The sequence below is a fragment of the Calidris pugnax genome, unplaced genomic scaffold (assembly GCF_001431845.1).
Source record: "Calidris pugnax isolate Ruff unplaced genomic scaffold, ASM143184v1 scaffold60, whole genome shotgun sequence".
Classification (NCBI taxonomy): domain Eukaryota; kingdom Metazoa; phylum Chordata; class Aves; order Charadriiformes; family Scolopacidae; genus Calidris; species Calidris pugnax.
Genome location: NW_015090831.1, coordinates 4,593,989 through 4,618,342, shown reverse-complemented (window position 1 = coordinate 4,618,342; position 24,354 = coordinate 4,593,989). Strand labels below are relative to the sequence as shown.

The window sequence follows — 24,354 nt, the reverse complement described above, 5'->3', positions numbered from 1 at the left end:
GATAGCATAAAGAGACGGTGCACAGGGGGGGAAAAGTGAATAAACATCCTATTCAACAAGGTGTAAGATTTTACACATTCACACCTTGATAGCTAGGGCTTTTTGCAAGACAGCATTTTTCCTATAGTTTTGAATATTGTCTTAGGCCTCAATTTAGCATCATAGAATCATATTTAATTATTTTTTTTAAATTTAACCGTCAAGGAGGGTTTGCATAGGTTTTGTCAAGTGAAGAGGTGGTACGTTAGCCTTTTGGAGAAAGACCTGGAAGGGAGTACCCCGATGTGAATTGCACCATCCCCTGCTCTGTTTCCCCCTCTGCTCCAGATAGCAATCCGAGGTTGCAAATTGGAGCCATGAGTTCTCCAATCTCAACTGCTGGCAAAGCAGCAGGGCTGGGTGTCGCAAAGCCAGAAGTGGTTATTGCACAGTAATCTTCTCTGTGAGGCATCAAACAATTCCATGGAAATTGAAAGGTATAGAAATCCTTTAACGCTCCAAACTAATTTTAAAGAAATAACCCTTGTGAAGAAAAAGCGCCAATCCTGCTTTTGGTCTTTGGATTTACTCTTTCTAATCCATAATTTTAAAAGCGTAATGCTGCTGAGTTTGCTCAACTTCTCCATCTAGAGAGTTAAGAGATACGTTGAAAAATTTGTTCTGTCTTGTGCAAGTAGGACTGTGCTGTAAATGGGAAAAGTTGTAGGAAACTGCAAAGGTTTGAATCACTTTTGTTGTGGAAAAATGGAGCTTGAGCAGATTATTTTTTGATTTTTTCTTAAATCCAAAAGTATAAGCAAAACTGCTAATATCTGGATGTGTTTGAAACAATAAAACAGGAGAAATTATTTACTTGTCTTTGAACTTCAGAAGTTGGACTTGATGATCTTAGGGGTCTTTTCCAACCTAAATCATTCTGTGATTCTATAAACCAGTCTCTACTGGACTGAGCTCTTGAGCGTTTTCTTTTTTTCCTCTGTGTGTGTGAACCTTGTTTAGTTGCAGTTGACTGAGATGTCAAGTTTTCCTTGTCTTGATGGCTTGCAACAGGTCTTCATACAACTACACTTTCAGAGGTTCCTACTTCATATTTACCAAAGCAAGTGTGTGACCATCTCTACCTCTTGAGCTGTCTTTCCTAGGATGTTGCCTACTCAACTGTTGTGGGTGAAATTTAATACCCAATCCATTGAAATTAATTCAGTTTCAAGTCTGCCTGGGAGAAGTAGCATAAGGCGCGGTTTGGTCCTCTGGCAGAATTGAGTTTTGGGGTTTGGAAATTATGCATAGGTTTTCTTATGTTTCTTAGGATGTAAGTATCAGGGGTTTGGGGTTTTTTTTGGCACAAAATGTGATGCTCTTTGTGAGTGGTTTGGTAAGAGGCATAGACCAGGCCAGAGATGAGCTGTACCTCAACATTTCCATGAAGGTGCAGCTGTGTGCACAAATTTGACTGCTCTTTTGCTGTGATAGGTAATAAGGCAACAAATGAATGAAGACCTCTCCTGATAACATCTGTGAGCATGAACTTTTGGCTGCTGAAAGCAGTTGTACCATTTCAATGTGAACTTTCCAGGTGATAACAATCTGCAGAGGTTAATGAGGAGAGCATTATGCTGCTGTTGCTCTGTCCAACTTCTCTGCAGCAAATGAAAGCGCCTGTCTCTGGCATAGAGACAGTATAATGTGGTGCTTTTCACAAATCTTCTGAATTTGAAAGGACGTATTAAAAAAGACCAAAACACCCCAAAATTAGTGTGAATCTGCTGGAGACAGATATTTATTGGTACGATTGAAGTCAACTTTCTGTTGGCTAATGCAGACATTTGTTTCATGTGCAGAAATGAAAGTCGAGATTAGCGTTTTCAATTTGGTGTAACTGAAGTATTTAGGGAAAAAATGTCTTCATCAAATGTACTTTCACATGCCAATGACTTGTTTGAGTAAGAGTAATGGAGTGTAACTAAGGAGGGGAAGAGATCGCTTTGGCTGTATACCAGGGAAAAAACCCAGTAGTAATAGATTATTCGAACACAATAGCTTCCCAAGAGGAATCGTGGTGGAAATACCCATCTTGTGGGTCCCATAAAACTAGACCGGGCAATGAAACTGAAATATGCTTTAAGAAATAATCTTGCATTTCTTCTCCAGGGAAATGCATAGATGACTCCTGTAGGGAACGGTCTAGGTTATCTAATAAAGGAGCACAATGGGTTTCTTATACTACAGAACAGTAATGTGAAGCTAATGCTGAGGGATTTTTATTAATAAGCTTGGATGATATACATTAGACAGTTGCAGTTCGAGTTCTGCTGGGCATGAGATCTTCTCTCAGCTGAGGTAAAATTCAACTTTATTTTTCAGAGGCTTAAGATAGAAAAAAGAAAAAGCCTGAAAACTACATGTATTCATACTTTATTTTTCAGAGGCTTAAGATAGAAAAGAAAAAGCCTGAAAACCACATGTATTCAGCTGTACAGTTTTTACAACTAATAGTATAATCTTACTAATTTTGAGCTGCTCATCTCAGTGTTACCAGTTATAGCTAGACCAGCATCCTAAAAACCAATGCTGGGTTTTGCCTCACAGGGGCTCTTCTGCTGGAACCACCTCGAGGATGTGCTTTTAAACTCTGGAGTCTTAGTCACAGCTATTTTAAGATGTCTCTGACCCCAGCTGCCTGCCCTGTCCCCGCTGGGGTTTACTGTCTGTGGGGCAGGGGTGACAGGGGATGTATATGTAGTTTCTCAGCTGTCACAGTCCAGCCCAGAGCAGTATTATTTTTCTCACTGGAGGAGAGGGTTATGAACTGGGTTGTGGTGTGGGTGGCTTCTCCTGGCTGGGCTGTGGTAGCTGGTGGATGGCAAGGGATCTTAAGCTTGAAGCAGGTGGGAGCGGCCAAAGCTTATGATCTAAGCCCTGCAGCTGGTTTAGGTTTGTGTAAACTTGGTTGCTGTTGTGTGATTCCAAAGCAAACATATATTTAAATAAACATTTTTAATATTACGTTAAAAAAAATACGCACCCACCTTCCTTTTTACTATTGTGGACCCCTTGCTTCTTCATTAAGTGTCATAGGGTTTTCCTGTGCATAGCCCAACTACTATTCTGTTCTGTTTGCCCTGAAAAGGAAACATTTTACATGTTAGAAGTACTACAAATAATGTAAAGTGTAGTATATCTTCAACTTACAGTTTTTCTAACTTAGTGGAGTGGATATACATGACTGCAATTGCTTAAGTATTAGTAATACTGTTCACTCAAATGTTGCAGTGATAGGTAGACATTAAATTCAATAAATACTAAACACTGTACTTAAATTTTCTAGGTATGTCTTGAGTCTGTTTTCAGAGAAGCAAATGATGATGCTGAAAAAATTGGAAAACTGCCTGTGCTTAATAGACCTTTCAAATGTCTGTTATTGTGTTGTGTATCATCCAGCAGAAAATTCAGTTTAATAGTTAGCTATATAGGAAATGTGCAGCAGTTCTTTCAAAAAGATCAATTGTGAAGAGATGCAACTCCTGCTAATTAAGAAACAATCCTATATTTTACAAAGTTCATATTGTTTTTCTAGTAGTAATTCTTATGAATTTTTGTAAGCATAATCTGCATACAAGGCAAACTCTTAAATAGACAAAAATGGTAAATTTCTCTCTTAAACTGGACACTTTTTTTAAGACTCTGAGATTTGATGAAATATCATGTCTCTTGTACGGATTTAGGCAGCATCCAAACCAGTTTAATCAGACACAGGAGTTTCATGCTACGGGGTAAGCGTGGCCCAGGTGATGGGTGGCTGTTCCAGAAGTCCTTCTGAGACCAAGAAAAGGGCTTTCTTGGCTCTCAAACCTTTGCCCTTTCTAAGTTGCACAAGTCAACTGGTGCATTGCTTCAGATCCAGGGGGTGCGGAAGTAAGTTAGCCTTGGGCCTTAAAATGTCTTTTACTGCAGACAACCATTTTAATCTGGTTTGTTTTGCCTGTCTTTAGCTGCACATATGTGTTATCTCTCACCTAAGAACTGATAAGACAGTGAACTTTAAAGCAATTAAATATTTTTCCAAAGATTTTGTCGTCTCAGTAGTTTAAAAAACAAAGCTGATTTCTTGAATAAAAAATACTGATAGTGTTATATGTAATAATTAGATATTACTTGTAATATATAATGCTATTTAATACTTTATTTGATGGTGATTGTTTAATGAGAGGAAATGAAGTCTGTATCTCCATAGCTAGAGCATATTTATTTTGAATGGGTTTTTGGAAACTGATTTTATTGAATTATTACTACTTATTTACTTCAGATTTTTTTTAAAAACTGAAAGTTTTGGCTGTACAACTGTATTTGATTTCTGAGTCAGAGATTTACTAGGAATAAAAAGTTGGAGGAACAGGATGTTATTTGCCAGTTAACCTTCAGAAGATGATCTTTTATTTCAGTCAGTGATGAAACATCAGTATTTCCAAAGGGAAAAAAAAAGTGAATTCATAACAGCTTTGTATTTCTTGTTCAGCCCTGGTCAGGAAAAGACTGCCACCATTCAAATGGAATATGCAATACATGCCCATGGGATTTGTTGGTATGGTCATTTATTAGGCTTTCTGTAGAGACTGTTAAATGTTGTTAGTATCTGTCACTTCTAGACAGTAAGTTACTCTTACATTAGCTGTTCAATGCTTACAGTAGTTTGTTGGGTAGAGATGTTTGATGTTCAAATCAGGGCAGGGTCTGTAGCCTCTCTGGGGGATTGTGGAGACTCTCTGCTCTCGTGGGTTGGAAGTGCACCATGACGTTGCTGTCAAATGGTGGTTTGTTACTCACTTTACAGACAGAACTCAAGAATAAAGGCATGCTGTGCCTTACTCGCCCATGTGCAGTTACAGCACGTGATGAGATGTTGGAGGTCCTATGATGTGCAAAACGCAGCCAGCCCGAGAGGGAAACACTTTGATCCTGGGGACTGAAGCCCTGGAAAAAGAAGGGAAAGCAGAGAGAAGAGGGTCAGCAGGATCTGATCATCTGTTTCACATCGTGCTTTCTTCCTTGCTATTGATGGTGCAGGACAAGGTGGCTGATTTGCTTGAACTGATCTGCAGGTTAGGATCTGGCAGGCTGGGTTTGACTTTCGGGGTGTGTTGGATACCTTGCAGAAGGCAGTTTATCTAGCTTTTCCTGCCAGTAGTTTGTTGACTATAATACCTTATTGAAATACAAGGGTAAAACATTGCTGTAGTCACTGGTTAACGTGCACACCTGCTTGTGGGCACCTGTTACACTACTGCTACTCTATAAGAACGATTGGGATGTAGTTGTTATGTGGAGCTTCTTCTCTAGGACATGAGAACTGGCAAAAAATCATGTTAACACTTAAAGAAATTCTTCAAATAAGTTTATAAAGTGTTTTGTAGGTTTATTATTGGAGGAGTAAAAAATTCCTCTTTGTATCTTTATGTGTATGTGATACTTTTTTAATGAGCTAGTAATTTTTTCAGTGAAGAAGTTGCTGAGATGATTCCAACACAAGATGTAAGAGATTGGGAATGTGATCTTGTCTAGCTGTAAGAGGTTGAAAAGTAACTTTGTCTGGAATAATGTTGACAAATATTCAGTTTCTTGGAAGGGAAACAATATTTTTGTCTGATGAAATTCATGTGATATCGGTATATGAAGTAGCTTTGAATCTTAATATCTCTTAAGTTAGGAAAACAGAGCTGATACAGCTTTTGATTAAATCTAGTGTAAATGTTTTATGGGGGGTAGTCCATGCCTTCTTTACGCTCTATGTGCAGGTAATTAGAAATAATCAACTTCAGATGGCTTGAAGTTTAACACAAGCTTTTGTTTGAATAAGAAAGTACTTCAGTTGATTCCTAGATCAAATGTTCTTTGAGAAATCCTTTTTTTTTATGTTATCTCTACCTGCTTGCTCACTACTGCTCTGCAAGTAGTACTTAGTTCTGTGAAGATCCTGATGCAACAGAGACTGATCTGTTTGGCAGAGTGATTAGCAGGTGAGACCAATGCCTACCTTAAGAGGCAAATACGTGATAAGCCCATCATGATTGGGGTCTGGGAGGACAAGCTGAGTAAAATACCTTTTGAGCTTTTCTTTCCTCTTTTGAAATAAGACAATGAAAGCAACCTCTCAGGGTAGAATCATCACCAGCTCTTGCACTGCATTCGGTGTGGTTTTATCACTTCATCACAAAACCCAAACAAACAACAAAGGTACTTGACACTCTTTAAAAATACATCTCTAATTTCCTTTTTGGAAGCCAGAAACTTCTTTTGCCCTCATCCATCAAAACTTGGTTTGGTGTTCCCACGATTTCCTCTGATGGTCAGAGACTTCTGCCTGGCAAAAAGACCACACTGACTGGTTTGTTAAGCCATATCCAGACAGGCACTGCCTGCAAACCCTGGGTGGTATTACCTGATAATGTCCTGTCACCTCTGATGCTTTATTCATGATACTTGGCACTGCCTGAAAACCCTGGGTGGTATTGCCCGGTAATGTGCTGTCACCTCTGATGCTTTGTTCTTGATAGCCTACGGAGGAGTAAATGCAGGTTCTAGCATTAAAATAGTCCCTCTTAAGTTGTTTTGTCCTACTGATAACAGGCGCATCTTCCTGCTCTTCGCTGATTTAATTCCGCCCAGTCATTTTCCAACTGGTTTTGGGAACTGCAGCTCCCTCTGTTCCCGACTATTTGACCTAATGAGCTGTGATGAGGTTTTGGTACTTGAAAAACCTTTTTGTTGGAGCTGGTGACAGTGGCTAATCAATGATTCAGAAACGCTTTCTTCAAAGTAGTATTTAATCTTCTCTCCAAGCAGAGTACAGTACGTTAAATAAGGGGTGAACATGTAGGTGCATCTTTCTTCTCGCATGCAGTGGCCCACTTGGTCTGGGTGTCAGCCTGGGGACTGGAAAAATCTTTCCTTCCCCAAACACCTCTATGCTTCACGATAACACCTTTGAAACTTGTGTTCTCTTTTGCTTTGTAGTTTTGATAAATATCCCCGTGTCCCCACCCAAATCCTGATTAATGGATGCAGTGAGGGGCAGACGAGCAGCACTGCTAAACTGTTTCCCTGCTGTTCTCTGGCAGTCTTTCCATATGTCTTAACAGAACTTCTGATGCTCTGTTTATTTGTTCTCCATTGTTCAGTTTGCTTGTTGCTTGATTTTTCTTTTTTTTAAATTTTTTTTTAAATGAAGCATCCAGGCATATTTAAAAAAAAAAAAAGATTGCTTTTCAGCACAGGCTCCCAGTATATCAAACTATTCAAAGTTATTGCTTTCTCCCATTTTTTTCACTCTAAAAATTTGATGTGCTTAGTAAATCAATATAAAAACAAAACCGATGCAAATCTGTTCCTCAAAGACGTTTCAGGAGCTCATAAAAATCAGTTGTTTGGTCCTAATGCTGTAATGGGAAACTTTGTAAAAAAAAAAAAAACAAAAACCAACAACAAACTGAAGCTATTTGGAAAGGTGTGAAAAATGTAGTTATGTAAAATCATGGCTTCTGTCAGAACCTGAAATAAATAATAAAAGCCATGCAGCAGGTAGGAGCAGCCTCTGAAGTACAAATGCCCCGGGGTAGAACAGGTACAGAGACAAGGCAGCAGACAGACCTGAAAGTAATTGAAAATTACCACCTTAGTTTAGAGTTAAATTCTCAGTGAATTGATCTGATTTAGCTGTGAGACAGGAGGGGGCAGATAACTACTGGTAGCTGGCATAAGGTCACTGAACAGTTTCTAAAGAGAATACTATACAGCAGTTATTTTTCAGCCTTTTTCAATTTAGAGACCCCTTTAGAGCAAACTTGGCTCAGATCTGCTTCTCCTTCATGGTTCCTGGGAGCTGACTGGTCTAACGAACTGAAAGAATTGAGGAGCAGATCAGAGCTGAGAAGGTCATTTGCATCTCATGCAAATGACAGAGTAAGGAATGGGCTGTATTTCTCCTTGGTTTTAGCTTTGGAGAATTGAAGAAGAGCAAACAGGCTCACTAAGGCTGAGGTAAGCTGTTCTAACACTTCAAGATATATTTCTATATAAAATCCATCGTGTATTTGGGTTTCCCTTCAGTTGTTACCATTGGATAGGATTTACTTCCAGAAATAATGGTAATATAAGTACTGATACAGCTTTATGAAAGGTGTGTTCACATGTATCCTTCCCAGGAACTTTACTCTGGGTGGTTCTGTACAGAGAATCAAAACAAATTGTAAACCTGTAAACGAAATTTATGTAAACAGAGCTTTCACAATACATGTGATTCCTGCTTCAAAAAAATATGGGGCAAACGGGTTCCATTGTCTTAAATTTAAAGTGGTGGTTTATGGAAAATGCCAATTAAGTACTGAAGATTGCCATAAATAAACACAAGTTTTATTTGGGAAGAAAGGTCATTTATGAGAGGCAGCTGAATTGTATTTGTGATTACGTTTGAATGTCTCAGTAATCCATATCTCATGGGAGAGCTATTCAGTGATTTTTTTTTTTAATTTTTTTTTATCTTGTCACAGTAGATCTCTTAGTAGAGACCCATTGAGGGATCTGTTTATATAGCATCAGCTTCCTTGTCTGATGAAACCTGAGAATTCAAGGTTTTATACATTTGTGATTCAGAGCAGTTCCCATGTCAGCAGGCTTTAATGAGGAAGGGCTAATTCATATCGCAAGCGAGTAAGAGAGATGCCAGAAAGGCAGGAGGGAAAGTGTCCACCGAGGATCGTAGTGATTTGCAGAGTTCTTCTTCCAATAGGAATAATGAAATAGCTCACATTGTGACTGAATTGCATGCAGTCTTGCAGTGTCTTTTTACCAATGTTTGCATAAACCCTTGTTTCTAAGTGTTGCCCATCCCTGAAGGAAGAGTTCCAACATGGTTACTGACGTGCAATTACATCTTTTGAGTAAGACAATTAATGCTGTTCTGTCACAAGTAAAAAGTCCTATATGGTGAAGCACCCAAATTGTGCAGGAAGATGTCTTCTGACCTTGCTTTAGTGCTAGCAGCATATGTTTAAAGAAACTTTCTGTACTAAGAGAGAAAATGTTTTGTGGCAGAAACCCCAGTGACTTTCATCTGATTTGATCAGGGTTCATTTAACTTCTTTTTAGCAGCTTAATGGAGCTGCTTAAGTGAGAAGCTGTGCTTCTGGCAGGAATCTGTCTCGAGAGCAAACTCTACCTAAAGGAGAGTCAGCCCAGTAACCCAGAGCTACCCTCTGCCAGACCTGCCTTCTTTCATTAGCTATGCACAAAGGCTAGTGCAAGTAGGCTGACTAATTACATGTTTGAAGCTAGATGTGGTGAATCTGGGCATATGACTCAACTTCTGATGGGCAGGAGAAATTGTAGTGCTCTGGTAGTGATAATCCATAACAAAATTGCTTTATTTGCTATTAGAAAATTCTTCAGAGTTGGTGGGTTGACTGTGAGCTCACTGTGGTGAGTTAAACTGTTTTTCAGCTTCATAGGGAATGAGCATGTAGTTCTGGTGATTATCATTTGTCAGTTGAATCTGTTGGTATGAAGGTACAAGGCAACCATGACACTTGTGAAGAAAATACTACTCTTAAATTGAAGTTTAATTTATTGCCCTCCCTTGAGAAATCCCAGGATTGTTTAGAACCTGTTCTACTTCTAGGTGGCAAGATGCTCTTTCAGAACTGAATTATGCCTGTGTGTGGGCAACTAAGGTATAGGTGCTAATAACTGGGTGCTCACAGGGCCCTAGGTACTCTCCAAATGAAAAGAAAAGATCCTGAGGAAAGTTCTAACATGACTGGAGTGATCAAGGTAGTAATTTGCAGAGGTGATGTTGAAATAACGTCATTAGTAGTCTTGTATGATGCACAGGCGCTTGCTTTTGTGTAGTGTTGCAGGAGGATTCAGCCTGTAGATTTTGAGTATAAGGGGTCATTAATATGTGACATCTACCTTGTCTAAATAGCACTGCCATGGTCCTGTTTTGAAGCTTAATTTTCAGATGCATCATTTAGTAAATACTGCAATGTGGATATCAAAATATGGACTTTTTTCACCCTTAAAAAGTAATTCATAGGTTTTGTTCACCCTTTTTTAGGAGAATTACTGAAGTTTGGATTGCTATCTTGATACTATAAACCTGCAATATCAAGGGTTGCAATGTCAAGGGTTCCCACCCCACCTCCTCCTGGGGAGATGTCCAGTGGACCTGTGGCTGAAAGCTGGTGTTATACACAGGTAATCTACCCAAACTCCAGTGGCTTTATTTTCTAGACATAATTACAATTTTTAAAAAATCCTAAAATTATTGACTTGTGCTAACAGTCTAGCTAGTTCTCATAGCTAATGTTTTGATATGTAAGTTAAATTTTATTGAAATTTTCTACATCTTTTGTTCAGGTTAAAGTAGTAAAATTTTCCTACATGTGGACCATTAATAACTTCAGTTTTTGCCGAGAAGAAATGGGTGAAGTCTTAAAGAGTTCTACCTTTTCATCAGGGCCAAATGACAAAATGAAGTGGTAAGGTCGTTATTCTAGTAACTGCTTTGAGTTTGGTTGTTGGTTTGGTTTTTTTCCACTTGCAAAAGTTGCAAAGTTAAATTGCAACTGCATATTAAAACTCAGACATCTCTTGAAATGTTGCTGTAGGTACGTATTTGTTCTAATTTCAAAGTTTCAACAGTCATAAGGGAAACGTTTGTTTTGGTAGCATGTATCATTGTATCATATAAAAAATATTTCCGAATTTATTCTGGGTACAATTTCAAAATGTACAATTTCTGTGTTTCTTTCAGGTGCCTGAGAGTGAATCCAAAGGGATTAGACGATGAAAGCAAAGACTACCTGTCATTATATTTGCTTTTAGTCAGTTGTCCAAAAAGTGAAGTCAGAGCAAAATTCAAATTTTCCCTGCTGAATGCTAAAAGAGAAGAAACAAAAGCAATGGGTAAGGGGTTGTTAATGTATTGCATGTGGATTTGTAAGAGTATCCCAAAGAAAGTCAGTGTTGTAGTTTTTTTTCTATTGAGAACAGAATTTAATACTGAGAAACTTTTTTAAAATATCTTTTTTTTAAATATCCTTTTAGAAACTTAATTAAAAGTCTTAGTCATGTCTCACACATTTCTGATCACTGAGCTATGTTAATTCTATCCTGAGCAGTATAAATTACAGCGCATTACTAACTGCCATCACTCCAGATTCTTGTCACTCAGGTTTTCTAGCGGATTATTCTTGCTTCCTGTTAGTAGGGATGTATTTGCTTGTTTCTAGGTACAGTGGAAGAAGTGTTTGATTTCCATAGTTAATTAGGATAAACATGCATGGTTGCTCTTTCAGACACTCCTTTACAATGTTTTGGTCTATTTCCTCTGATTTACACTGTAATCAGTTTAAAAATATGAGCCACATACCCAAGGAATTAGAAGACTTTGAAATAATCGGTGATTTGATTTAATTGCCTTCTTGATATGAAAAATGCATGGCTCTTCATTTCAAACTTATAAGCACAACCTCCATTGGAAACATTTTTTTGGGAAAGCTGGAATTCTTATGAAAATGTGTAATGTAATGCTGGTCTGCACTAAGTTTGTGCTGTTGCTCGTCTTGGATATGAAGAATCTGTCTACTTTTCCTCCCTTCTCCTGCTCCGGGACTTAAAAGATCTTGCAGGGTCTGTTCTGTTGCAAGTTCTGAATTTCTTGGAAAAATGTTTAGTTCTTCAGACTTGTACCCAAAATTCATGCTTCTTTCTCCTTATGTAACTGGGCCCACCTGCAATCTTTTAAAGTAAATCCAAAAAACTGAGTTCAAATCTAAAAATCAAATGATTGGACTCTTTTAGAAGGAAAGTAAGTGTATATATTTCACTCTGTTTATCTTCTTCCACTGATGGAGTTGGTTGCTTCAGTCCCTACAAACCTGCTGGTTCTGGAGCTGCACTTTTATATGTTTTGTGGATAATGGCTTTTGGCTTGAGACAGTCTCCAGCCCAGTAGTGGATTGGTATGTGTAATTAAATGAAACTGCAGTGTGTGATACACCATCAAAAAATATTTTGAGAGAATCATAGACTCACAGAATTGTTGAGGCTAGAAGGGACCTTTAGAGGTTGTCTAGTCCAGACATCCTCCTGAAAGCCAGGTCAACTAAGCACAGTTTGCTTGGGAGCTACCATGCTTTGAATATGTCCAAGAATGGAGACTCAACAGCTTATCTGGCCAACCAAGTATAGTGTTTAACTAGATGCTGCTGGTCCTTTTTGGCCCTAGGGATTGATTACAGGCTGTAGTTCATTTGTTGTCCATCAGGACCCCTACTGCCAGTCACCTTTTTCTTCCTGATCAGTAGGTTTGTGGGAGACACTGAGCATGACATTGCTCCACGCATTCTTGTGGTCCTCATGTAAAGTGTAGCTCTTTTGCCTCACCTTCCTGGCCTGGCTTCCATAAGGAGCTTGTACCCATCCACTCCAATTGCATGAGCTGTCCCACCATGTCTCTGTGAGACCAAGGAGATCATAGCCCACACCCCTAATTTGTCCTCTTTCTTCCCCATGCCTCGGGTACATGAGTTTACAGGCGCTTCAGAGAGAGACTTAGTTGTGCTGATTTCCCAGGAAACATGAGAGCTTTCTTCGTAATGCTGTCCTAAATGAGGGACACGCAACGTAGGATGGAAGGATTTTTGAGAATCTAAAGATTATGTGCCAAGCGGTACTTTAAATGCCAATAATCACAGGGTGCTAAAACCCCAAAATCCTGTGAGTACACGTGTCTTCGGTTTCTGCAATAGCTGTCCTGTAGTTGGCAGTACAGGAATTATACCCATCTTTTAATTTTGGAAAATTACCAACAGAAATCTTATTTCTTGGACTTTCCAGCCATTTGCTATCTGCTTCTGGAGATGCTCTGTTTTTATTTATACAGTATAATGATGCCTGACTGTAGATGTCTTTTGTAAATTGATAATTCATGCATAGACTGCTGCTTCAGGTGATGAAGCTGTGTATAAAATAGGTAACGAACTAACATTTTAACTTTATGAGAAAGAAAAAATACATTTACACTTCTGTGCTGCTTTATTTTGGTAGTTTTGTGTACTTAAATTGCTACTGATCATTTAATTTCAGAGAGTTAACTCTGTTTCTTGCTGATAACAGTAAAAGGTACCAAGTTAACTGATGCAGAGAAGTCACTTTCCTGATGTCTTTATTTTGGACCTTACAGAAGAATACTATCTATATGTATATATAAAATTAGCAAATCTGATAGATTAGAAAAATAACTCATAGCAATGACCATGAGTAAATAGAAATAATATGGTAAATAAAAATAATATATTTTTATGACCAAATAAACTGTTTATTACTTGAAGCTCATAGCGATGGCCATGAGTAAATAGAAATAATATGGTAAATAGAAATAATATATTTTTATGACCACAGAAATAGTTTATTACTTGAAAGAATTTATTTTTGTTTAGCTTTAATGCTTTTACTGTATTTCGAAATAATTTCAACCTGTGAAATAAGATTTTTCATTTCAGGAAGAAGTCAAAACAGACTATGACAACTGCAGAAGTGTTGTCAGAATGCATTTGTGATGACATTCATTGTAATGGTACTTCCCTGTGAAGAGTTTGTTTTAACACATTGGCATTCTTAAACTTTAGCTGAAAAACTCTCTTGCCTAAGATAACATCTAAGGAGATTATATGGTTTGAATTGCAAATTGTGCTCTACTAAGTTTTATCGAGTGTTTTATAAAATAACCCTATTACAACATTAAGTTTTAATCATTTGTGGATTTCCTAAAAATGTGACACATCTGATCCAAATGTGTTAAGTTGGTTCATTTTGGGATTAACACTTAGCCTTAATAAAGAATTTTTAGGTGATGTTATTTTTTAATATTTTTATTTATTTAAGTTGCATTTTTTGGGATTAACACTTAGCCTTAATAAAGATTTTTTAGGTGTTATTATTTCTTAATATTTTTATTTAACTTGCGTAATTTGTACCTACTGTTTTTTATCAGAAAGCCAAAGAGCATATCGATTTGTGCAAGGCAAGGACTGGGGTTTTAAGAAATTTATCCGAAGAGATTTTTTACTAGATGAAGCTAATGGTCTTCTCCCAGATGACAAGCTTACGTTATTTTGTGAGGTGAGTATAGTTTAAGTGGTTAATTTTTAAATAAAATGTTTTCTGCTCTAATAAATAGAGGTTTATGTTGATTTAAAGTAACAGTCTATAAAAGTTGTCTTCTGTAAACTGTATTTATAGTAAGATGTGCATCTACTTGCTTTATCTGCATTTTCTTTTTTGGCACAAGTTGTCTTCTGTAAACTGTATTTATAGTAAGATGTGCATCTACTTGCTTTATCTGCATTGTTTTCTTTTTTGGTATGTGTACCCTGAAGTATAGAACAAGTCTGAATTGATTGTAAACTGTTGGTATTCTCCATGGATTTGTCAGGATTACATTAGAATTGACAATAGAATTATTTATGCAAAAAGGTCCCTGATACATGCTGTCTATAGAGTTAGTATTTTATGGAGGTCACTTCTTTAAATAAGTTCTATTTGGAATTATAGGATTGTTTTTCACTGGATAAGCAAAAGGAAATATCTGCATGCTGGTTTGAGTTATACAAAAAGTCAACTCATGGTCAGAATCTATATTCCTGTAATATTGTAATTGGTGGCTTTAACCAATGAACCGGTCTTTCAAATAAATTGAACACTTATTTTTGTAGTAATTGTTACCTGCACTTGTTCAGAAAATAAAATGTATCTTGTAGAGGGACTACTTAATACTGAGAATTAATATTGAGAGCTGTGGTATGAATTTAACTTCACGGTGGATTATAGGTCACTTTTATAATATCAGTTATGTTGGTAACCTAAATTGTCATATTAAAATTCAGTAAAATGCTTACTCAATGTTAAAAATGGAAACTAGAGAAAGTTGCAATGTAAGTACAGTGTATGTTAAATATACATTGGCCAGTTATCTTTGCTGCCATAAAGTGATTAGTGGCTTAGGAGGATGATAGATGCTCTAACTGCTAATAAGTTTGCTTTGATCTGTGTATTTACAGAAAATGTGTAAAATTGTCTTGGCAAGATTACAATTTAATTATATGTCATTATGCTGTGTAGGAAGAATAATTGAAATGTGGCCCCTGAGACTAGATATTGCAAATATAGCGCATCTTATTTTCACTTAGACAAGTTAAATTAGCTGCATGATAAATTTGTTATGAATACAATTATTTGGGTGATAAAAGCAGATGTAACAAGTGTTTAATGGTTCTCTAAAGATACTTTTGAGTATTTTCTCACTTTAAGTTTTCCTGGTAATGAATACTTTGATGTAAATGAACAGCTCTTAAAAATAGTGTTTTATTTTGGAAATAGGTCACTATCTAATTTTGGAGATAAGTTTGATTTAAAAAAAAAATGTTGCGTTTTCCAGAGAGAAGCATTGTTATTTAAATTTTGATGTTAATCTTTAAATATGCCTGTTTCCCACAAAACTTCTCAATGTTTTATGTGAGTGGCTTTTGTGAAGTGTTTGACCTACCCTGGTTATAAATGCTGAAGGAAGTACAATATCTAGTTGTACACAGCGTTTGACCTACCCTGGTTATAAATGCTGAAGATGTGTACAACATCTAGTTGTACACAGTGAGCATGTTAAAATAACTGTGGCTTGTTTCAGGCTAAGATAAAAATTGGAAACCCAAATATTTTAAAAATCTTTTTCTTCAGATGTGTTCTTCTAGCTCTTCAGCTGTCACTAGAAATAACAGTTGTTGTTTGAAGGACCTGTTTCTATAGAAAAGTCTGAAGTTTTTGTCCTTTTAAAACTTCAATGTAAATCCTGATTTCTGTGTTTGCCTTCCTGCTTGTCTCCTAGTCAGAAGACTGACTTGCCAATTCTTAAAACTCTATTGCACTTGACTGGATAAAATGTACCAGATCTAGCAGGTATTTAGTAAAAGTCGCTCAGTAACAACTGTGCTGGTTGGCTCTTCTTTACTCCTTGTTGGAAGGTACTCCATGAAGCCTGATTTACTTTATTTCTTAGGAATTTTTTATATATTCTTATATATGAGATTATGCAATGCCAACAGGTCCTGTGCCCCTCAAGTGTGTATGCACAGCTTCCTAAGAAATAAAGTAAATCAGGCTTCATGGAGTACCTGGAAATCCTGGCTAGATTGGTACTTCTCTTTTAGATAAGTTGTTTATTTCTAGCATCTCCTCGTCATCCTGCAGTTTAGTGAAGAAATACCTTCACTTCTGCGAGTGATTTTTGTAAACACAACTTTAAGGTGCCTCTAGTAAACGTTTGGTATCAGGTGTTGAGGCAATCTTGAAACAGTTGCTTTTAACATGAGTTATGTGGGATTGACTTGATTGGATTGCAGCTTCATTTAAATAAGTATTTTTTTTAAAAAAATGCGCTTGTTTTTAAGCGTACCATCTGGAAAAGTGAGATAGGCATGAGTTATGTGGGATTGACTTGATTGGATTTCAGCTTCATTTAAATAAGTATTTTTTTTTTAAAAAAAGTGCTTGTTTTTAAGCATACCATCTGGAAAAGTGAGATAGGAAATATCAGACCCCTGTCTGATTTAGGATCTTTAGAGTAGTTGTTACAACCTACAGGCAATACATGTCAGGCTATTCAGATGTAGGAGACTTGAATTAAAATTTTGCTTGGGCTATAGCTAAAAAGGGTGGGTCATAGCAAATTGTTGTGTTGCACAACTATCGATATGTATTAGAAACCACTCTAAAATGGCAGAAGCTTGGAACATCAGAGATCAGCTCAAGTGTGAGTGAAGAATGTGTAGACGACCTTTCTATAGCTCACAAGAGGATGCTGTGTGGACAACTTGGATCACAAACTTTGAGTCAAGTCTCTGGAGAAGCAGAACTCTGATAGGAAAAGACTGGCTTTGCTAAGCTAGAACTCCATTTGTGTGTATGTATATCTCCTGAAAGCACTCTGTGTGTATGAAAACTGTAAAATAGTCTACAATACCTCTAGAGATATGTCAGTGTTGTAAATGTATGGTCTTACTGTGAAAGCAGAGTTTTGTGGTGCTTTGGGGTAGGGGGTGTTTTTTTTTTTCCACTTTTAAAAGGTGGAAGAATATAAAAGAATTTCTTCTAATCACAAGAGGGTATGGGATGAAACAGGGAATTAAGCAATGATTCAAATCCCCAAGCTTGCTCTCTTAATTGGATCATCCTCCTCTTCTGATCTGGAGTTTGGTTTGCAGTGCTCTCACTTTCTGTGAAGCTTAGCTGTGCTGTTTTTGCATTATGCCAGATTTATTCCAGATGCTGTGCCTCTAGAAATCACACTGATCTTAACAGTATCAGCATTTTCTCTTAATATATAATCCTAATTTTCTCTATTTGGGAGATGCAGCCATGAAGATCTTATTGTATGGTTCTTTTTGTGAAGACTTTATTCTCAGGTGTGTGCTCTCAGACAACAAAAGTGAAACCTGCTGAGCTCTTCTGTTTTCCTAATATACTGATTAAAATGTCTTAGTATGTAAAGATATCTGAAAAAAGCAAGTGAGAATGTTACTGTCCTGTTTACTACTTATGTGAAAGACTTAAACATGGGGAATAATGGCAATATATTCAGTTCAGGTACATATATTTCACGGTTTTATTAACTAGTTATGTACAAAAATTACATCCTGTGAGCATGCGTTTCGTTACAGAAGTTACTTACCCACTACATTTTAAACTTTATTGAATTATATTTCAAAAATAATTACTTTTAATCTTGTGTGGAGGATAATCATTTGTGATTCCTGCCTCAACTGGACACAGTAAAATGAAATAACGAAGGAGCTATGTTACTTGTGCTTAGTTTGCATTATGACATTGCAGGTTAAGTATGAATTTACTGTGATTAAATTAGGAATATCATACTGTTCAAAACTTGTGTAGAATACTCTTACGAAACTTCTGTGATCTTGAGGATCTGTTTAGAATTTTGTATTGTCTATATTGTACATAAATGTATGGGGAGAGTTGAACTCTTAATTTATTCCTGAGTAGCATTAACATTTTTTGTCTGTCCTGGACTTATTTACTTTTGGCGTTTCTATCAGGTGGCACATTGAACTCTTAATTTATTCCTGAGTAGCATTTTTTTATCTGTCCTTGACTTATTTACTTTGGCATTTCTATCAGGTGGCATGTGCTATTATGCTCTTTCTTTTTGTTTTGGTTGGATAAATGCATAATGTTAAGAGTCTCTAAGTAAAGCCCTATTTATGTTATTTAAAAATAAATTGTGAAGCGTTGGTTTATGGTTCTGGCCTAATGCCGGAAACACCACTGTTTGTTTTGGAATTGCTGAAATTCTAGCAATAGATACTGTAACTTAATTGTTATTGGCATTCAGTTATGAAGGAGTTGTCTTGCTGTGATTTTCTGTTAGGTAAGCGTGGTCCAAGACTCAGTAAATATATCAGGACAGTCTAATACAAACACTTTGAAGGTACCTGAATGTCGACTAGCAGAAGATTTAGGGAATCTCTGGGAAACAACAAGATTTACAGATTGCAGTTTTTATGTAGGAGGACAAGAATTCAAAGCTCATAAATCTGTCCTTGCAGGTACTTTCTACTTTTGTATTGCTATTATTTTGCAATTAAAATTGCTAAAAGTTTAAAATTTGATTATATTTATTTAGTATTACTTTTCTTGCTACAGCACGATCTCCAGTTTTTAATGCAATGTTTGAACATGAAATGGAGGAAAGCAAAAAGGTAAGACTTACTGAAAAGTTTTACATGTAAACATTTTATACTGTGAAAAAGGCAAAAATTGCAGAAAACTTGAAGTGTTACAAATTGAGGAAGATGAGTACTGCATGATGATGCATGAGTGAATGAGATGCACCTGAACACTTTTCTTGGTGAGTACTGCAGGAGCTTCTTTGTGCAGACAGGGTGGGAAGAGCCAACTGTGGAAAGATTCTGGAGGATTTATACTTTCAAGTACTTCTGTCTGCCCTAGATCTGTATTTAGTTGATTATTTTTTTTAATATTAGCTACTTATTCAATTGGCCTAGTAACCGCTGCCGCTTTTTGCTTTAGTTTAAACCCTCACATAAGCTGATTGATTTGATTAAGGTTTCACTATATTGTATTAAAACATTTCATATGGTAGCTAGGACACAAAGAAACAACAGGTGAATGATGACTCAGATTCAGCCTCGAGGCAGTGAAGGGCACTTGACCTGTGTAAGTGTTTTGGATGGATAGTTACTAAATCAGCAGAGAGAGCTGCTTCTGCTTTTATGCACTTGATATCTCCCTCAGTGAGGAGTTGTTTGTGTCTTTCATGAAGAAGAATATTTAAAATGGGTCGGCTGTAGACAAAATCCATGAAAAGGCAAGGAACTGATCAGCTCACGAAAAGATTGTAATAGATGATCATTGCTTGGTCTTGGAGGCTGCAGCGATGCCGCTTGTGTGAATAAATCCATCACGTGAATATGGTGCTGTAGTATAGTTGAATTTCACAAACATGGCATTTTTCTCTGAACTTCTCCAATCTGGGAACTTTCATGGGTAGAACTGGAATATTGGAAGCATTTTATTAGGATTTCTGGACTGAAAGAAATCTATCTCAGCTTCAGTAACGTGTTGTCCTGGGGACCTTTGCCTTCATGTTAGCAGTGAATCTTCAGTACAGCCCTACTCATAAATACCGTATATGGGTCAGAGGATAAGAAACCAGAACATGTACGTTTTGTGTGTTGACAGCCTGTGATTTTTGTACTCCATTCAAAAGTCTGGTTCCTGCCTCTATCTACATCTTAGACGTAATTTCCTACTTTGTTAATTGCCTGTAGGGGATACTATTAGGGGATGGGGTCAAGCTTGTAAAGGCACAGATTTGTTAGGAAAGCCTTTAGCAACATGATGTGCTTCTTTGCTTTTTGGTTTCTGAGGGAAAAAATCATAGGCTGTGTTGACTCAATTTTAGTCAAGCCAAGAAAGGCTCTCTTCGTTCTGTTTGCTGCTCTGACTTCGGATATTCCGAGCGCATCATTGTCAGGTTGGAAACTCAGCAGCATTTTTAAATATTCCTGAAACTGTGCCTTGATTTTTATCTACAGTCTCTGTGATAGGAATGTCTAACTCTGGACTCTAAAAAAACCCTGCAATTACTTTCCATTGCCAAAGGTTTTCCAACGATTTCCACCTGACTTTAAGAGCTACTGATTTAGATTTCTTCTTAATATTGTTGAATGTTACCTTAAATTTGTAAGGATTATATACGATGGATGGCAAAGGAGACCTTGTAGCATGAATGCAGATGATACTTTGTATCTTCATTTTAATGTTGTAGCTAAATTCCAGAGGCTTTTATTGATTCTTCTTCTCTCCCAGAATCGTGTAGAAATAAATGATGTAGACCCTGAAGTTTTTAAAGAAATGATGAGATTCATTTACACGGGAAAAGCACCAAACCTTGAAAAAATGGCTGACAACTTGTTGGCAGCTGCAGACAAAGTAAGTACTTGACTACTAAGTTCTCAAACCTGATATTTCCTAGTAGAATGTTCTTCTACAAAGAAAATATCTTTTTTCATATTTATATATATTTTGTTTTTTTAAATATGAAAAATATCAGAAATGGAGGAAGATGGGAAAGAATAGACTTATACTAGTAGAAAACTGGGAAATCTTTCTTGACCAAATATATTTCAGATATTAAGTGTATTTACTATCCGAAGTTTTTCTAGAAATGGGGGACCATTAATATGATTTGGAAAATCGGTCTTGAATAAAATATATCCTAGATCTTTGTATTCTTGAGGAGGATTTATGCAAGCCTTGGAATTAAGTGTGCTCCCTAAAGTGCTGTTACTTCAGAACTTTCATCTTTTTGTCTTCCCTACAAACTTACTAGTTCTAGTCTTTCATCTCTTCTGTATTGGGATTTTGTCTACTCTTTAAATTGTTGTTCTGTGAAATATTTTTTCTACTATCAGTTTTGAGATGGGGGGACTTAGAACAGCACAGCAATTAAGGTGTGATTATTCCCTTTCATGTCATAACTCACAGTTGTCTAACTTTGTAAAAACTTGACCCAATAGCTTGTTTTTCCTTCACTGCGTTACAGCTTGACTTGAAATTTTAGTTAGTTATCCTCAGAGGAGAGTCAGTTGTCTTTCCATGAGGAGGCATAAGTAGTTTAGAATCCAGAAAATATTCACTTCAGTGTGTGTAATCTGAAATGTATTCACTCTCAGCTGAGAGTATGGCAGTTTCTTAAACTTTCTGAATTGGTTGTGCAATCATATCTGTAAAACATTACAAGAAGGCAGTTTTCACCACTGATCAGTCCTAGTATAAGTTTTATAAGATAAATCACCCCAGTAGTTGATTTCAAGGAACAATCATAATTTTTTTTCCTGGAAACTTGATGTGTTCTAATTTTTAAAGATGTCTTGACCTGGCGCTGCCCTGGCTTTAGTGACTTATCGCTCCTTCTTCTCACCTCTCATTGCCAGCATCTCATACTCTAAAACTGATGATAGTAGTCAAGTTTCAGTACACCCAAGCAGGAAGGTGAAATGGGATTCTTTTATGGATGCTGGCCTTTATTTACAGCATAATTGATAACAGTAGAGAATATTGTATGGTACAGTTGTATGGTTGTCTGCAATAGCAGGAAAAACTATAACAGTAGAGAATATTGTATGGTACAGTTATATGATTGCCTGCAATAGCAGGAAAAAAAGTGAGCTAGGAGGTCCCTATAGCTTTTTTCTTTGTAACAGTTAAAAATGTGAGGAACTTTCTGCTATTCCTTCTGAATATGAAATAATCTAAAAATGAGTGTTCTGTATATTACCAAAGGCATTTTCCCTACTGTTTTATCTGGTAGGTACAGATATGTTATAACTGCTACTTATTTACCCTAAATAGAGGTATCCAAAGGAGTAGTATAGTAATAAAATGGAAGTAAAACCGCATAGGTCTCGAAACGTAGAAGTTAAGCTGATAATTTCTGTTTCTTCAGTGGCATTTTTGTTGAATAGAACAGTTGGTAATAGAAATGTGTGAGCAGCAATTTGAATATATGCTGCTTATACGTCTAAAGTTCTATTCAAACTTGAAAACTGTATCTGAAGGATGCTAAACTAAACGGAATGGGTAAGATCTCAGTAGAAATGTATACAGCTGAATGAAACCTGCTCAGACTATGGCATCCTTCAAAAAAGCAGCTCAGTTTATTCATGCAAAATATATTATGGGAATGTAATTATTTTATATCCATTTTCTGGTAGGCTGTGTCAAAGGTATGGAAGAAATTAAATTCAGAGATGGGGATGGGGGGTAAACATGGAACAAGCTAGTTTCAAACAGGCTGATGTATTTTTACCTTGGGCAGTAACTGTAGAGATAACGGTAGAAAGAATGAGTTTGAAGAATGATTAGTGTAGTTTTTTCTTTTGTCAGTATGCACTGGAACGGCTGAAGGTCATGTGTGAGGAAGCACTCTGTAGTAACCTCTCGGTAGAAAATGTTGCTGACATTCTTATCCTCGCAGATTTGCACAGCGCTGAACAGTTAAAAGCACAAGCAATAGACTTTATTAACAGGCAAGTAATATTTTTGAGACTCTAAATATATTTGTATTTATGCTTTGTGTACCTTTTCAATATTGGCACGGTTCTCTCTTACAGGTGCAGTGTTCTTAGACAACTTGGGTGTAAAGATGGGAAAAACTGGAATAGCAAGTAAGTTTCCCTGCCTCGTGATGTTCTGTACAAACACTGCTAAATAGACTGCAGATCTTAAGAACTGTTGCTTCATTTCCACACTACTGAGGCCAATCACTGACTGTAAGTAAAGTGGGATTCAGGAGGTGCCACCCCAGTTACGATTGTGGCTTTCCCTTGTGATGATAGGGAGAGTTAACTGCCCTCCAGTTTGAGATCATAACAGCGAGTTCTCATTCCCCTCTTAGGGATATGGGTGCTGTGGGATGGTGGCAGCAGCCACCACAAGAGAAAGGAAGCCATTCTCTTGACTAACTAGGCTTGTGCCTGGAGGAGTGGTAACCCCAGAGTGGTTTCAAGGCTTGCTTAGGTCAATCTGAGCCTGCAGGATTTCCAAAGAAAGGAGGGCAGTTGCTCCTTTTGCCTTCAGCAACGTGTTTGTGCACCTTCCCACATGTCAGCACTGGTATTGTGGAGGCCACGCAACTAGTCAGTCAGGTCAGTCCCTCTGATCTGGCTGTCTCCATAAGTGCTCATGCCTTCACTGGAAGTAGGTTGAGAACATGTAGTTCAGGCTGTGGGACTGATTGCAATATAGAACAGCTCGAGTGAATCATGGAATAGAAGACAGCCAGCTTCAGAATAGCCAGAGGTAGGCTGAAGCAGTGAAAGGACAGCAGAGCTCTTATTTCTTACATTCAGAATCTCCAGAGAAGTTAAAAGTTGTGTTATACCAGTTACTTTAAAGTGGTGGCTTTTTTTTTTTCAAGGAGTGTTCCTCCTTTTGAAAAAAAAAGTCTTCACGGGCCTAGTGATTGAGCATGATGTGAAAAAGGAAGGAGATGGTAGAAGGGAAATAGTAAAACACCAGTAGAAAAACTAATAAAGATGTCAAAGCGCATAACAATGTAAACTAGATGATGTGTTCCTTCTCAAGTGATTTGGAACTTACTGAGTTAACTTCCGTCTTGGGTAATTGCTAGTTAAGATGCTGGTCATCTTTGCTGCAACTAAAACATCTACAATAAATCAAGGAAATCATGTGAGAGGACCTGGCTTAATTTACTGACTCTGGGCACCAGGGAGTCTGAACTTCGGTATTGTTTCTCAAGGCACTTAATCTTCTGCTGGAAGTCAGTAAAGGTAAAGGCTTGCATTAGAAATCTGCAAAAGGTTTTTGAGAGATCATGTAGTGTCGAGGTCAGCTGCCAGCTTTGTGCTTGACAGTGTTCCTGAGGGTATGAGGGTGCTCATGAGAGTCTTTTGAAAATGCAAGGCAATGGAAAATTGGGATTGATGCATAAGCCGTTGGTTCCAAATTACAGACTTATCCTGTGTCAGTGTGGCATGCATCCCTACTGCTGTAATGCTCTTCATGTGCAGAGTGAACTCTATGCTTTTGTTTTATATTGTTTCACAAACCCAGTAAATACATACATTGAGAAATACATTCTTTTTAATCTCCTGGATGTCAGTGTGATACTTGCTGAAATCTGTTGTTGCTTTTCTATTAGTTAAAAATCAACAGTGGCTATAGAAAACCATTCTGAAT

General features: G+C 37.2%; 1 protein-coding gene across 1 annotated transcript in view; it reads left to right on the top strand.

Annotated features, from left to right (window-relative positions):
• The window catches only part of SPOPL (speckle type POZ protein like), a 36,732-nt gene that overhangs the window by 7,467 nt on the left and 4,911 nt on the right, over positions 1 to 24,354 (top strand). Inside the window, exons 2-10 of the mRNA XM_014941185.1 lie at positions 10,109 to 10,248; positions 10,411 to 10,532; positions 10,808 to 10,959; positions 14,051 to 14,178; positions 18,497 to 18,674; positions 18,772 to 18,827; positions 20,461 to 20,583; positions 22,540 to 22,682; positions 22,767 to 22,820. Coding sequence (XP_014796671.1) covers positions 10,171 to 10,248; positions 10,411 to 10,532; positions 10,808 to 10,959; positions 14,051 to 14,178; positions 18,497 to 18,674; positions 18,772 to 18,827; positions 20,461 to 20,583; positions 22,540 to 22,682; positions 22,767 to 22,820 — 1,034 coding nt within the window. The 5' untranslated portion in view covers positions 10,109 to 10,170. The remainder of the gene's footprint in view (positions 1 to 10,108; positions 10,249 to 10,410; positions 10,533 to 10,807; positions 10,960 to 14,050; positions 14,179 to 18,496; positions 18,675 to 18,771; positions 18,828 to 20,460; positions 20,584 to 22,539; positions 22,683 to 22,766; positions 22,821 to 24,354) is intronic.